Raw genomic sequence first — 15,607 nt, 5'->3', positions numbered from 1 at the left:
AAATGCTGTGTGCTCAGACTCTACACAAACAAAAAAATGAGAGGTGATTTGAGCCATTGGGATTCTAGAATGGAATGGGAAGAGATTCATTTCTTTAATTTGCCCCCACCCAACCAATCCACCTTGGTCCAATGGTTTGCCCATATTCAATTTCCAGGTTCACATCAGATAGCAACGCTCATAAAGTCATAACCCAGCAGGAGTCTCAACCAGCAAGAGAAATGGAATAAAAGTGAAAAGGGAGGAAAGAAAGTAGATGCTTTAATGATAAATGAACTGTAAATTTAATTAGATAGTTTGAAAAACTATAAACTCACAGTTTCAGCATCTGCCAAGGTGCAAATTGAAAGGTTTTCCTGACATACAGTAAAAAATGAATTTTCTAATGTACTGTATGTTAATAAGGTTTTACACAGGATAAACAAAACACTAATCGAATTCCCTGCAATCCAGTTGATCTATTCTAGTGCAGTATTGAAGTGAGCAGAGTTGCATCAAAAACTAAGCTCTCACACTGTACAACATGTACTTAAGTTAATCCGGAATCCCCAGATGTCCTATGAATGCTTCAAAATCCCTTCCAACTTCAGAAATAGACAATGCGTGCAAAGTTTGATTACTTCATTATTCCTTAAACAATTTAGCTGAAAGCAAACCAATGGAAAATACTTAACAAATACAAATTGATGACTCAACGATGGTTGAGCTAAATTGTGCGGCTGCTTTTGGTTAAAGTTTACTTTTGGACTTGTCCTCAGCATTAACAAATAGTCCATGCTCAGGAATGTTGTGTGCTAAGGTTCCATACCAGAGCAGTAAATGGGAGGTAATTCGGCCCCTTAGGATTCCATAGATGTGCCGCTGAATGGCAAGAGGTTGGAATTCCTACTGATGAGAAATGGTTGGTTCGTTTGGACTTGCAGCAGGAAATCAATGGAAAAGGAATTCTGTTGCAATGCTGTGGCAGTTTGCTTCATTATGATTCTGGGAGTGACTGGCATGAGGCTTGGTTCATTGAAAGTTCACCCTGGGATGAAGTATTTGTAGACTCAGGGGAGGATGTCGATAAATGACCTTGCAGTTTTGATATTATTTTGACAATATTATTAAACAGGGTATGATCTTGTTATTTAACGGTATGTTAGGTCAAGGTTTGACATTATTGCTGAAATGTGAGCACAGGATTACTGGGGCTTTTTGATGTCAACTTAAGAAGTAATGTTGAGTAAATATGACACATAATATGTCTATCATCAGTTTTGGATCTGGAGAACCCAAGTCACATTGAAAAGTGTCACAAATGCAAAGCATCCTGATGACTGGCTAAAGTACTGTTTTCAGAGACCAGTAACAAATCAAAAGCGAGCCATTCTTTTAAAGAAAAGACATACAGAAAGCTCATCATTTTCTGTAGATTTTGGTTAATTTTGATCATCTGCAAAGTAGTTACAAACATCTATCAATGTGGAGAAACCTCTGCATTCCTCATCTTAACTTCAGGATGGGCAGCATGGTGGCTCGGTGGTTCGCACTGTCTCCTCACAGTGCCAGGGATCCAGATTTGATTCCAGCCTTGGGTGACTGTGTGGAATTTGCACGTTCTCCCCGTGTCTGTGTGGGATTTCTCCGGATGCTCCAGATTCTTCCCACAGTCCAAAGATATGCAGGTCAGGTCGATTAGCCACAGAAAATAAGGTAATAAGGTGGACGGATGAGATTCTATGGGCCGAATGGTCTTTCTCTGCACTGTAGTGGTTATATGATTCTGTGGCACATTTGCAATCTCTGGAAGTTCTGAGCAGTGATCGCCTGAGGACAGGACTATTCATGACAGCTCCGGACTCAACCATAACACTCATAAACCTGAAACCAGAAGATGAACTAGACTCCAATGACTCACACTGGACAACTGATCTCAGTCTTGAAAATTCAACTTTGCTTTGTAGTTTGCAGTTAATACTGGAAGGTTTTTTTTGCGTTTCCTCATTTCAGAAACCTCCTGCTGAAAGCTGGGACCAGACGACTGCAATAGTTCTGAAACCTTTGGAAAAGTCAGCAATAGAGATGGCCAAGACTCAGACAGAGAAAGGTTTACTTATCACTGGTAAGATTGGGAAAATAAATCTTTCAATTCAATATTTCAATTAACGTTTTCTTGCTAGATTTCTCATTTTCACCTGCCAACATTTCCCCCAATCTTTCAGTTCCTTTCTAAGGTACCATACCATAGATGGCTTATGGTTTTGAAACTAAAGGCTGTCCTTTATGTGTGTTTCTGCGAGGGGATGAACATTATGTTTGTCTGCCCTCTCCTGCCATGCTCCCAAGCACACACAAGAGCTCTTGGACACTGAAAGCATTCCATTCTAGGGAGTATGATGCCTCGAGGGAGGGAAAAGAAAGGCTGGCCAGAGTGGATGTGTCTGGATATCCCACAATGTGAATCTGCCATTTTCTCTGATTATCTATGCGAGTGTCAGGGCCAGGGTATGTTGGCTGTGGCTCAGTGGGTAGCACTCTCACGTCAGAGTCAGAGGGCCTGGTTTTTAGGCCTGACTGGGGTTGGGCTGGGAGGTAGACAGATACTAGAAGTTGCACTATCGACTGTGTCCTGCACCCTCCATTCCTTCCCTCCTCTAGACCATTTCCTTGGAGACATTCTACAAATGGAAAGCCTACCAGCCCTCATGTGGGAATAGCTTTTTAAGCCAATTAATGACCTGACAGGGCTCACAAACCAGCAGGAATTTTACAATTAGTCTTCAGGTCCCTAAGTCTAGTAGGACAACTCAGTCTCATCTTTTGGAAGCAGAATGGGGAAACAATGGCCTAGAAATATTATCACTAGATTGTTAATCCAGAAAATCAACAAATGTTCTGGAGATGCAGGTTCTAATCCCACTATGGCACCTGGTGGAATTTGAACTCAATAGCAAATAATTGGAATTAAGAATCTACCCATGGCCTTGAAACCATTGTCAGAAAAACCTATGTGGTTCAGTAGTGTCCTTCAGGGAAGGCAATCTGCTATCCTCAAATGGTCTGGCCTACATGTGACTCCAAACCAACAGCAATGTGGTTGACTCGCAACTCATGTTGCTGGTGAAGGGCTTATGCCTGAAATGTCGACTTTCCTGCTCCTTGGATGCTGCCTGACCTGCTGCACTTTGCCAGTGCCACACTTTTTGACTCTGACTCTCCAGCATCTGCAGTGCTCCCAGTCTCCTGGTTCTCTGAAATGGCCTAGCAACCCCGTTCTATCAATCGCTACAAGGGACACGCAATAAATGCTGGCCAGGCAGTGACATCCACATCACAATTAAATAAAACAACCCTCCCCACCCTCCTCTCATGGCAGTGACTTTGCTGTGATATTTACACTTCAGAGAGTTTGGAGAAAGAGTTCCTCCATTTAGAAGTGCCCTCTCTCTCATATACCCTGACTGATATCCTGCTGTGGCTCACTATCTGACAGGCCTCTAGGAGAAAGCTTCTAGTTGGCACTCTAGCTTTGACAACCTGCCCATGTTCCTCAATTTAGCACCAAGCCCAAGAAGCTTAATGCCACATGTAACCAATTGCCCACTTGGTTGGCATCATTTCCATCACCTTTAAAGTTCACCCTCTCTATCAATGCATTCTGGTAGAAGTGGGTACCATCTACAACATGCATTGCATATGATTTCAAAACCAGCAACTTCTACCCCCCTGGAGGGACAAGGGAACTTGAGAACACCAACCCCTGCAAGTTTCCTTCTGAGCCACTCACAATGCTGACTTGTCAATATATTGCGGTTACTTCATAGTTGCTGGGTCGAAATCCTGGAATTCCTTTCCTCATGGTACTGTGGTTCATCTTAGACCACATGAAGTGCAGCAGCTCATTGCCACCACCTTCTCAGGGTAACTAGGGATGGGCAGCCAAAGCTGGACCAGCCAGCAATACCCACATACCGTGAATTAGTTTCTAAAATGAAAATGCTGCCCTCTGGCTATTAATTAGCTACTCTGAAGGAAATCACATCAAGCAACTGTTTCCAACACAGTGATGGCATCTCATACCCATTTAAGCTCGAGGAGGGTACAGAGGTTTGGGTTATGTTTCAGAAACCCGCAGGGAATATCTTCTAGAACATCCACACAGCCAGTTCCCATCATTCTGCCTTTCCAGACTCAGTAGCTGATTTTGGCGAAGGATTGCATGCACCTGACCAACTCTATCATTATTTCTGTGAATAGTTGATTTTCGATACCCTGAGCTATAAAGCGCCATCACCTTCCATTCTAAGCACAGTGAAAACTCCTCAGTTTCCATTGAAATTTTAACTTGAATCCCACCAATCGGCTCTCAATTAATGCTCCATATTCCTTCAGTATTGCAGTGGTGTGAAGATGTTGAGCTCAGAAATCACGATGCAGACTTCAACCTCAGAACTATCTGTCAAAATGCACATAAGACAACACAATTGGCACAATGCAGCAGGCCATTCCTTTTTTTTCTGTGGCTACTTCCCTCAAGAAATAACTATTGAGGGAACAGTACAAGCAGTAAAGATCTGCTGCCAAATATGTTTTGGGGAGCGCTTGTTCTGGTCCTACACCTGGATGTGGTTTGCATCTGGTCTGGACGAGTTTTAAGACAGTTACATTCCTCAGGTTTGAAATCCAAATGATTATTTGGGACAAAATGTGTGTCAGGCACGTATTGTTGTTCTTTTTCAAAGAAACGGAGGTGGAAATAAGAGCAAAAGAACTAGGATCAGGTGTAGGTCATCTGGCCCCTTGAGCCTGCTCCACTATTCAGTATGATCATGGCTGACCTTATCGTGGACTCAGATCCACTTACCCGCCTGCTCACCATTGCCCTTAATCCCTTTACTGTTCAAAAATCTATCTAACTTTGCCTTAAAAACATTCAACGAGGAAACCTCAACTGCTTCACTGGGCGGGGAATCCCACAGATTCACAACCCTTTGGGTGAAGAAGTTCCTCCTCAACTCAGCCCTCAATCTGCTCCCTCTTATTTTGAGGCTATGTCCCCTAGTTTTAGTTTCATGTCATTGGAAACAACCTCCCTGCTTCCATCTTATCTACTCCTTTCATAATTTTATGTTTCTATAAGATTCCCTCTCATTATAGAAACATAGCCACCAGAGGAAGTGGTGGAGACTGGTAGAATTGCAACATTTAAGAGGCATTTGGGTGGGTATGTGAATAGGAGGGGTTTGGAGGGATATGGGCCTGGTGCTGGGTATATGAATAGGAAGGGTTTGGAGGGATATGGGCCGGGTGCTGGCAGGTGGGACTAGATTGGGTTGGGATATCTGGTCGGCATGGACGGGTTGGACCGAAGGATCTGTTTCCATGCTGTACATCTCTATGACTCTATATGCAGATATTATGGTTTAAAAAATGAGGCATAATTAGAACAAGTGCAGTTACATTTTAACACTGTGACATGTTTACCCCAGGCAGTAGGGTGTCATGATGGAGTTGGCCGTATAGTGGGGTAATATTACTGAATGAGTTATTCAGAAGCTTAGGCAGGAGCAGGACCAGCAACAGAAATCCAGGTTCCTGGCCCAGCTCCCAATTCCCACTCGAGCACTGCAGCCTGCCAACGCTTCCCCCAAATAGGATTCAAATGCAGACCCTTTGAGCCTTGGGCCCCAGTTATTGGACCCTCTTATAAACCCTGTCCCAGGCCCCAGGTGGTGAACATGGGTTCAAATCCTGCATCAGCAGCTGTCAATATTTAAAGCCAATGAAGAAAATCTGAAATGAAAGTCTCGTCATCATTGAAAGATGGTGACCATGACAACTTTCATCAATTATTGCAAAAACACACCTGGGTTCTGAATCTCTTTATTTTTTGTTAGGAAGCAAATATGCCATTTTTCCCTTGTCAGGCCAACAGTAATGACTCTTAACTGTCCTCTGAAATATCCAAATTTTGCAGTTCTTCAATACACTGATCCCAACAATTGGGGATCACAGCACCAGGCACCCGGCTTCGATTCCAACTTTGGGTGACTGTCTGTGTGGAGTTTACACATTCTCTTGAAATGACTCTTAACCCCCCCTGCTCAGTTTAAGGGTGAATTAGGCATGCTAAATTGACAATAGTATCCAGGGATATGCAGGCTAGGTGAATTGGCCATGGGAAATGCAGGGTTATGGGGATAGGGTGGAGCGTGTGATCTGGGTGGAGTGCTCTTCAGTGGATAGGTGCACACTCAATGGGCCAAATGGCCTCTCTTCACACTGTAGAGATTCCATGATTTATTTATCTATGAGTAACAACATGTGCTGGCCTTGCCAATGGTGCCCACATCCCATGAAAGAATAAAGACGTGTCATGGTATCGGAGGAGTGAATTCTCACTCCTAAGTTACACTCCACCACAGAAAGCAGTGGGACATTTCATTGACCAATCAAGGCACACGTGCTTTTCTTTCCAGAGGCAGCCCAGGAGCCAGATGCTGGAGAAGACCAGAGATCCCCGCTGAGGTGTGAACTGGTGAATGGTAAGGCAATGCTGGTTGACCTGCAGACTGAGCAGAAGAGGCAGCGAAGAGAAAGATTAAAGATGGAAGAAGCTGATCTGTGCAGGCAGCTGGAGGTTCGTTGTGCACGTCAAAGAGAATAATGTATGAGTGTCATTGTCCTTTTTTCCCCACAGGATGTCCCATTCCTCATAGCTACTGTTATTCGTCCTGTGCACCAACCTAATGAATTATCTAACAACTTTGGATGGCACAATAACTCAGCGATTAGCACTGCTGCCTCACAGCACCAAGCACCTGGCTTCGATTCCAACGTTGGGTGATTGTCTGTGTGGAGTTTACACATTCTCCCTGTGTCTGTGTGGGTTTCCTCCGGGTGCTCCAGTTTCCTCCCACAGGGATGTGCAGATCAGGTGGATTGGCCATGCCAGATTGCCCAGGGACAGATAGGCTAGGTGAATTGGCCATGGGAAATGTAGGGTTATGGGGATTGTGTGGGGTGCGGGATCTGGGTGGGGTGTTCTTCAGAGGGTAGGTGTAGACTCGATGGGCCGAGTGGCCTCTCTCCGCACTGTAGGGATTCCATGATTTATTTATCTATATTAAATGCCACAGGAAATTAAAAGGTTTGCAGATTTAAAAATAAATGACTATACAACAATCTCAGTTAAGCAACTCAGCAGTATTTCTAAGACTGGCAGCTGCTGTATCTAGCATTAAGAAGCCAGTCAAACTGGAAGAGTGATAATTGTTTGTAATGTCAGCCAATCTTTGACTGCAGCATTACTTTAATGTCATCCTCATGTCTGTGTTTTGACTATTTACCTAGCCTTTGAGACAGTAACATTTGGTCATTCCTGCTGTTTTTTTACTTCCCCTAGGAGTACGACGCCTTCATCACTAAGACACAGGCTGAACTGATGTCAGATGCTGAATTTTACCTCATTTCAAAGCCACAAATTAAAGCCCCTATTACAGCCCTGCACAAGCCTTTCCATCAGCTACTGAGGTACTGAGATTACAAAAAGTATTACAAGTAGATCTTGAAAGTCAGGAGGACATTATTAATCTCTGGACATGATTTGTGTCACATTGTGTCTGTTGAAATCTACTCTGCAAATGATTGTCCTGCATTAGAGCATTAGAATTGTAGGTCCTGAGCTAGTGGTTGAGTAAGGTCAATGGCAGATGTCATCCCGCATTGTCTGAGTGGGAGGGACTGAGAATAGTTCTGTTGGGTCTTCTTCTCCTGATTGCTGTCCATAGGTCACACGCTGGAGTGTCACAGAATGTCTTTGTTATCATTAGTTTTAATGTCCTGAATGCTAACAGTGAATTTTGAGTCAGTCATTCAGGGAAGAGCGCAGAGCAGAATCCTCCAGACCATAAGACATAGGAGTAGAAATTGGGCCATTCAGCCCATCGAGTCTGCTCTGCCATTCTGGTAAGTTTCTTAACCCCATTCTCACTCCGCCTCCCCATAACCCTTGATCTCCTTTACAATCAAGAATCTATCTATCTCAGTTTTAAACACGCCCAATGACCTGGCCTCCATAGCCTTCTGTGGCAGTGAATTCCATAGATTCATCACTCTCTGGCTGAAGAAGTTTTTCCTTATCTCCGTTCTAAAAGGTCTTCCCTTTACTCTAAGGCTGTGCCCTCAGGTCCTAGTCTCTCCTACCAATGGAAATATCTTCCCAACATCTACTGCATCCAGGCCTCTCGGTATTCTGTAAGTTTCAATTAGATTTCCCCCCCGCCATCCTTCTGAACTCCATCGAGTGTAGACCCACAGTCCTCAAACGTTCCTCATATGTTAAGCTTTTCAGTCTTGGGACCATCCTCGTGAACCTCCTCTGAACACAATCCAGGGCCAGTACATCCTTCCTGAGATATGAGGCCCAACAGTGCGTATAATACTCTAAATGTAGCCGAAATCCTATGGGTACCGCTAACCTCGGCTGCCTGAATGCATTAGGGTTAGGGATGGTACATCTCTCTCCTTAAAAAGGTTTCCTTACCCTCATTGACCTGCTCCTAGTACTGCCTCAAATGTTTGCCTCTTGGTCTCAAGCCTCTCCTTGCTCCCAACTAACCTCTTATGAGCGTGGATCTGAAAATGGAGATGCCCACATCCACAGGCCAAATGTATTACACTGGAACAGGTTTTTTTAGACCGGGATGAATAAAACCTCCAGAGTTAAGCCTTTGAGGTTGCAACTCCTTTATTCCCTGTCTTACGAGGAAGTCGTCAAAATAGTTGATTTCCTACCTTCCAAAGCCACTTTTGCAAAGTTGTTTTGTCACTGTCCTCTCCTCCCTTTGGCTGCTGTTACTCCAGATCATGAACTAATGAGCAGCATTGAGGCAGGAGAACAGAAGGAACCAAAAGGAGAATGAGACAAATGCATCAAGAAAGCAAAAGAAAAGGGACCAGTGATTGAAAATGTTGAGAGAGCACAGAAACACTTGAGCGGGTTCCTTAAATCTGTTACACAGTTCAGTGAGATTATGGCTGAACCTCCCCTTTCAACTCGAACCTGATCAAAACATGGGACACATGCGCTCTCAGTGCTGGGGTGGTAATGTCACTGGGCTGCTCAACCTGAATCCCAGCTAATGCACTGGGGACATGGATTTAAATCCCACCATGGCAGGTTGTGAAAACTGAAATCAGTAAAAGTCTGGAATCAAAGTAAGTTAGCCAAATGGTGACTATGTTGATTACAGTAAAAACCCATCAAGTTTACCAATGTCCTTTAGGGACGGAAATCTGCCGTTCTTACCTGGTCTGGTCTACACATGACTACAGATGCATAGCAATATTGTTGACTCTTAGCTGCCCTCTGAAATTGTCCTAATCTGGTCAAGATGTAGTTCAGGCAATAAATGCCAGCCCAGCCAGCAATACCCACATCCCATGAATGAACAAAATAAAGAGCCCTTTTGGGCCTGCATTGTCTTTCAATAATCCAACTCAGTGCCCTGTTCCTGCTTTCTCTCCTTCCCCTTTGATCTCTTTAGCCATAAGAATGATAACTACCTCCTTCTTGAAAACACTCAATGTTTTTGACTCAGCCACTTTGTGTGTCAGGTAATTCCAAAGGCTCACCACTCTCTGGGTGAAGACGTTTCCCTGTATTTCAGGGAACAATTGAGCACAGCACTGGGAGTGAGAATTCCTAAAAGGAACTTCCTCCTCTTCTCAGCTAATTCTCCAACCAACTGGCAATTTACCTTGTCAAACCCTCCCCAAGTGCTACTCATTTCAATGGGATGAAAACAAAGAAGAAATTAGATAAATGAGAAAAACGAAGCAAGAAACTGAATCACAATTTGAGCTAGTGACCAACACTGCTCTCTGAATGTGTGCCAAATTGGTTCCCTTTTAATTTCTCATCCTCTCTGCCTGTAGTGAATGTGATTCCTTCCTCTTTCCTTACCTTCTCATTTCATTTTTGTCAAGGTTATTATCTTGAGCAAAATGACCAGCTGTTTAACTGCTGGTAAAATCTCATGTGAATTATTTTTTACAATATGTGAGAGCAGTTGTTAACAGAAAATCTTTTTTTTTGCTGAGGTCTACCATTCTGAAACATCCAGCAAAACCAAGTGCTGAGATCCTTCAATCACAAAACCTACCTTCAAAGCGAGGTAGGGAGACATACAATGATTGATAAAATAATTCATTTTTATAAGATTTGCTGTCAAACAGTGTTGAACATGCTCTTACCTTACTCTTATTGCATTTCAGGTGAAAGGTTTAATGGTGTGGAAGAGATATCAAAGCAGCAGGAGATAATAGGATCTGTGCATGCAAGTTGTCCACTGCGTAAGTCTCAGATTAGTGACCAACCATCTCAGTACCCTGTCTCCCAGCTTCTACCTTCCTCTGTGCCAGATGATGGGAATCTGTGTGTGGAAAGCCAATTAGAAATGCGAACTCATTGTGGGTCTGCAGAATCATCACGAAGTTCAGACATAGTTATTGAGTCTTCAGACTCATCAGACAACTGCAAGGAAGAAACCCTGAGTTATTGCAAGTCGGACAATTCAGCTTGCAAGAGGACTAAAGGCACTGACAATACTTTGACTGAAAAGTCTTCTATCCTACTTGAGACAGAAGGAAATGTGATGATATTGTCATCAAAACCGAAAGGATCATTGTTTGGAAGGAATCCCCAGTTGCAACTCCATGATGCCTGGATTGATATTGCTCCCCAAGCAGCAGACAATTTGTCGCAAGCCTCTGCCCACAACTTATTGAGTAACACGATCAACCTGGAAGCTGAAGAAGGAATGCAACATGAGAATATGCAACCAGATTGTGTTGTCAAAAATTCAGAAGGCACCAAACATTGGTTTGCATTGCCTAATCATTCTAGAAAGGTCTTTGACTCTGGGGCTCCTGCAAGCTTCCAGACCTCATCGCAGGTCCCAATGGCACAGAGTGAAATGATTAAACCTGAAATAGAGGTAGATTTTGAGGAAGGGACAGCTGCTGGACTGTTCCTTCAAAAGGAAGATAATTTTTGGGAACCAACTGCAACTCCACCTTCCCTGAGAAGCAGACATGATCTGAACAAGAGTGCAGCTTTAGCATCTGCTCAAATGGCTCCTGCCATTGGCTGCTGGACTGCAGAGATTATTTCACCAGTGCTCCCTCTGCCGTTCCTGAATGGCTTTGCTAACACTGAAGAAAACTCAAAAGGCCAAGTCTTGGGCCCATTATCCAATGAGGTGATGCATTCACCTGCAAATGGTACTTTGTGCACAAATGGTAATTTGCTATCTTCATTGGAACAAGCAAATCTGTTAAGAAGTGAAACAGTTGAAGGAATGGCCCTGCATAGAGTGGGGGGGTCACCTGGGTCTGACGACATTGCATCCAAAAGTGATGCATTGTTCCCTTTGAATGCAAAGCAAAAATCAGAGATGTTATCTCCAGTTTTAAGGGAAGAAGATCTAGTTTCACTCAAAGGAATTAGCTTATTGGCTCAGGGGGCACAGCCATCTCCTGTGGAAGAAATCTCACCTATCAATGAGGAGCTGCTATCTTCAGTTGAGGAAGACAGCACCTTCAATACAAGAGAGTTAAGCTCTCCAATTTATGAATTAATGTTGTGTGAAAGTGAAACCAAAAATGTTCCTCCATCACCTGAAGAAAATATTTTCTATGTGAGCAATAAGCTTCCATCTTCAATTAGAGAAAATACCTTTGATAGAACTGAAGGTCTACAACCACCATCTGTCGGTAACTCTTCATTAAATGAAGAGTTACCACCTTTAAGTGAAAAAGACAGTGTGATGAACGCCGATGATTTCACTACTCTTCTTCCTCCTCCTATTGAAGCACTAGAAGAAGAAAAGGTTGATGATATGAATGAGAAACTCAAGCACCCATTAAAAATAAGTGGGGAAGAAACCGGCACACGGTTGGAAGAGGAAAACATTTTTTCTGAATCATTAAGAATTCACATACTTCAAACGGACCAACAAGTGGCAGACCCTTTAAAGGACAATCATATTGGAGACCAGATACAAGTTAGCCACAGAGAGTCTGATACTTTACGGTGTGAAAGATCATTTGACCAGGGCTGCTGTGCTGGTGTGGAAGGAGACCGTGATGGAGTCTTCAGGGGAGGGATGTGTTTTGAAGATATGAATAATTTTGATGGTTTTAACGCTCCTGACAATCCATGGGCTGATTATGAATTTGACACAATTGTCGCTAGTGACAAAGTCTGTGATGGAGTATGTGACCAAAACTACCAAAAACTGGCCAACCAATTGAAAGAAGCTCATGGCTTTGAAGAAATATCTGAAGAGAAGGGAAATGAGAAGCAAAATACTTCCCAGCTAAAGGTCAAAAAGCCAATTTCCTGCCATTTTGGCCAGGGAGATATACATTCAGGCAGTTTGGACAAGCCCGCACTAGAGCAGATCATTCTGGAGTGTGCGAAATCCGTGGAATCATTTGTTGATTGTCAAGATTTGCTGGACGTGGAAGTGGAACGAGAATTGCATTTGGACTTCCATGTCAATGTAGGAGATTTAGACCACCCACAGATATTACAACATCCTCGGGGTAAGGGCAGTGAACAGTTGGTGAATGAAGTTACAGAACATCTCACGGAAAATCTGGGGGAAGAAACTTTGGATAAAGTGACTGGGATCTCAGGACAGCAAAATCAGAGCAGCAAAGAGATGAAAGGAACGATGCTTGATGGACATCAAAACACTCAAGACTGTCTTAAATTTGCTCAGCAAAGCAGCAGTCCACTAAAAGGACAAAGAGATCATGACAAATACATTATAAGTGTTCCTAACCTTTCAAAAACAAACTGTATACAACTGAAAGATCCAATTAGAATTGCAAAGAGAGGCTGTCATGAAGAAAGCATTGAAAATGTGACTGAAAATTTGATAGAAAAATTGGTGGATGATGCAGCAAAGGAATATACCCGAATCAAGAGCAAACACAGTGGAAAATTAGATGCAAACAATATCCTGTGTCCTCAGGCTATGGTGAATTGGGCTGTAAGTAAATACACTATTATACATAGCTAAAAGAAAGCATTTCAACCTAATTAGTAGAAAAACTACAATGGAATTTAGGTATTATGTTTTAAGCAACTTGTTGCTACGGTCTGGAATGCACTGCCTGGTGGTGTGGCAGAAGCAGATTCAATTGTAACCTTCAAAAGGGAATTGGATATGTATTTATAAGTTGAAGAATTGCAAGGCTATGTGGAAAGATTTGGAGAAGGGGGCAACAAAATAGATGCATCTCTTAAAGAGAAAGACACCATCTGTAAATTGGTGTTCTACTAGACTGTAATACCCATGCAATTTTCCTGAGTATACAGGAATACTGCTGATCAAGTGAGGTATTTTTCACCCATTCCAGAGATTGAGATAGACATTAAAGTGGAGTGACTGGAAAGAACCGAAGATCTTCTTCATGTCTTGGCCGAAATTCCTCCCTGAATCAAACTGTTTTTGAAATGTTTCTGGTTTAGAATAATTTCCTCATTTGGCTTTATAACAGTCATTATTGCATTTCGAAGATTCATTCATTGTGCAAAGTAATTTGAAACAAAATTTCTTGATACGAAAGGCAATATCGAAATGTGCCTGACTATTCAGCCTATGATACTTTCTTTAACTCTGTGAGAAAAATGCCTCATACCTTATTTCTGTGTCTATGTTTTGGTCAGAGATGAAGAAATATTTCTTCACTGAAAGGGTAGTGAATGTATGGAATCGAGTCCATAAGGTATAGGAGCAGAAGTAGGCCATTCAGTCCATCAAGTCTATTCCACCGTTCAATTAAATCATAGCTGATTAGATAATCCCCAATTCCACTTTGCTGCCTTTTCCGTATAACCCTTGATTCCCTTGCTGGTTAAAATTCTGTCTATCTCAGCCATGAATGCACTTAATGATCCAACCTCAACAGCCCTCGGTGGTAAAAAGATTCCACAAATTCACCACCATCTGAGAGAAGGAAGTCTTCCTCATCTCTGTATAAATGCATGACCCCACATTCAGAGATTATGCCCTCTGGTCATAGGCTGTCTCACAAGAGGAAATGACATTTCTTGGCAAGACCTCCCCCGCCCCATTGCCAAGACTATTTTTTCCAATAAGGTCATTTGCATTCTTCTATATTCCAAAAAGTACAAAAATCTGTGGAAGCCATGTTACTGAATATATTCAAGGAAGAGAAATACTTTTTACAGTTTAAAGGTGTCAAGTGGTGCAGATGAAAGCAGGAATATGACGTTGAGAAAGAGGACCAGCCATGATCATATTGGATGGCAGAACAGGCTCAAGGACAGAATGACCGTTCCTGCCCTGAGTTTCTATGTTCCAAGGAGTCACATTTCTTAAGATCATACAGACATAAAAACGAGAAAGAGAAGTAGGCAATCCAGCCCCTCGAACCTGCTCCGCTATTCACTGCAATCATGGTTGATCTCATCTCAGCCTCATCTCCATTTTTCTGCCCACTCTCCAATTCCACAGAATCACAAACCTTTGGGAGAAGTAATTTCACCTCATCTCTGTTTTAAATCCTCCACCACTTCTCATAAAATCGGGACTTCTCATTCTTTCACAGAAACACCCATTCTATGTCTACTTTGTCAATCCCCTTGAATAGCTGACCTACCTTAATTGGATCCCTCACATTGTTCTAAACTCCAGAGAGTACAGGCCTGAACTGCTCAATTTCTTTTCATAAGACAAATCCTTCATCTCTGGAATCTATCTATTAAACCTCCTCCAAACTGCCTCCAATGTACTGACATCGATCCTCAAGTAAGGGAACTAAAACTGCACTGATATTCCAGGTGGGGTCCCACTAATTCCTTGAAGAGTTACAGGAACACTTCCCTACTTCAATATTATATTCCTGTAGCAATAAAAGTCAAAATTCCTTTTTTCCTTATTATCTGCTGTACCTGCATACTAGCTTTCTGTGATTCATGCACAACAATACCCAGATCCCTCTGTACTGAAGCAGTCTGAACTTTCTATTTAGATAATAAGTTGTATTTCTTTTCCTCCAATCAAAATGGACAATCTCACAATTATCCATGTGAAACTTCATCTGCCAGAGTTTGCCCCATTCTCCTGACCTATTCATATCCATTTGTAAAATTCTTATTTCTTTATTGCAACTTACGTTCCCACCTATTTTAGTGCCACCTGCAGATTTGGCTTAGTATTTTATGTACTCCATGGGACCTGTAATGAAGGTCATAAAGCACTTGACATTGATGCATTGTGTCATTCCAGTCACTTTAAGGATGAGTTTGCATATCTATCTAACCTTCCCCCCATCCCATCCCAAAACTTGGTACCAACTGTGGGGTATTCTCACCTCTTAAGTCGAAAGATCATGGATTTGAATTCCATTTCAGAAATGTGACCTTGTAATCAAGGCTGACATGCCTGATGCAGTACCGTTAAAGCTACTGCCTTTCAGTCAGAATACTAAATTAAACAAAAGGTTCCCTTTAGCTCTCAGGTGATCTTCTGGAAAACTATTTTGAGAAGAACTAGGTTATTCCTGATGTTTTGGCTGATATTTG

At 42.5% G+C, this 15,607-nt stretch overlaps 1 protein-coding gene across 4 annotated transcripts in view; it reads left to right on the top strand.

The window, feature by feature from the left end:
* The window catches only part of LOC140469383 (centrosome-associated protein 350-like), a 161,867-nt gene that overhangs the window by 126,756 nt on the left and 19,504 nt on the right, over positions 1-15,607 (top strand). For all 4 annotated transcript variants that reach the window (XM_072565847.1, XM_072565846.1, XM_072565848.1 and 1 more), the window contains 5 exons: positions 1,993-2,104; positions 6,462-6,622; positions 7,388-7,515; positions 10,087-10,160; positions 10,261-13,046. In XM_072565847.1, coding sequence (XP_072421948.1) covers positions 1,993-2,104; positions 6,462-6,622; positions 7,388-7,515; positions 10,087-10,160; positions 10,261-13,046 — 3,261 coding nt within the window. The remainder of the gene's footprint in view (positions 1-1,992; positions 2,105-6,461; positions 6,623-7,387; positions 7,516-10,086; positions 10,161-10,260; positions 13,047-15,607) is intronic.

This window comes from Chiloscyllium punctatum, chromosome 49, assembly GCF_047496795.1.
Source record: "Chiloscyllium punctatum isolate Juve2018m chromosome 49, sChiPun1.3, whole genome shotgun sequence".
Lineage (NCBI taxonomy): Eukaryota > Metazoa > Chordata > Chondrichthyes > Orectolobiformes > Hemiscylliidae > Chiloscyllium > Chiloscyllium punctatum.
This window is presented reverse-complemented; position numbering and strand designations above follow the sequence as displayed.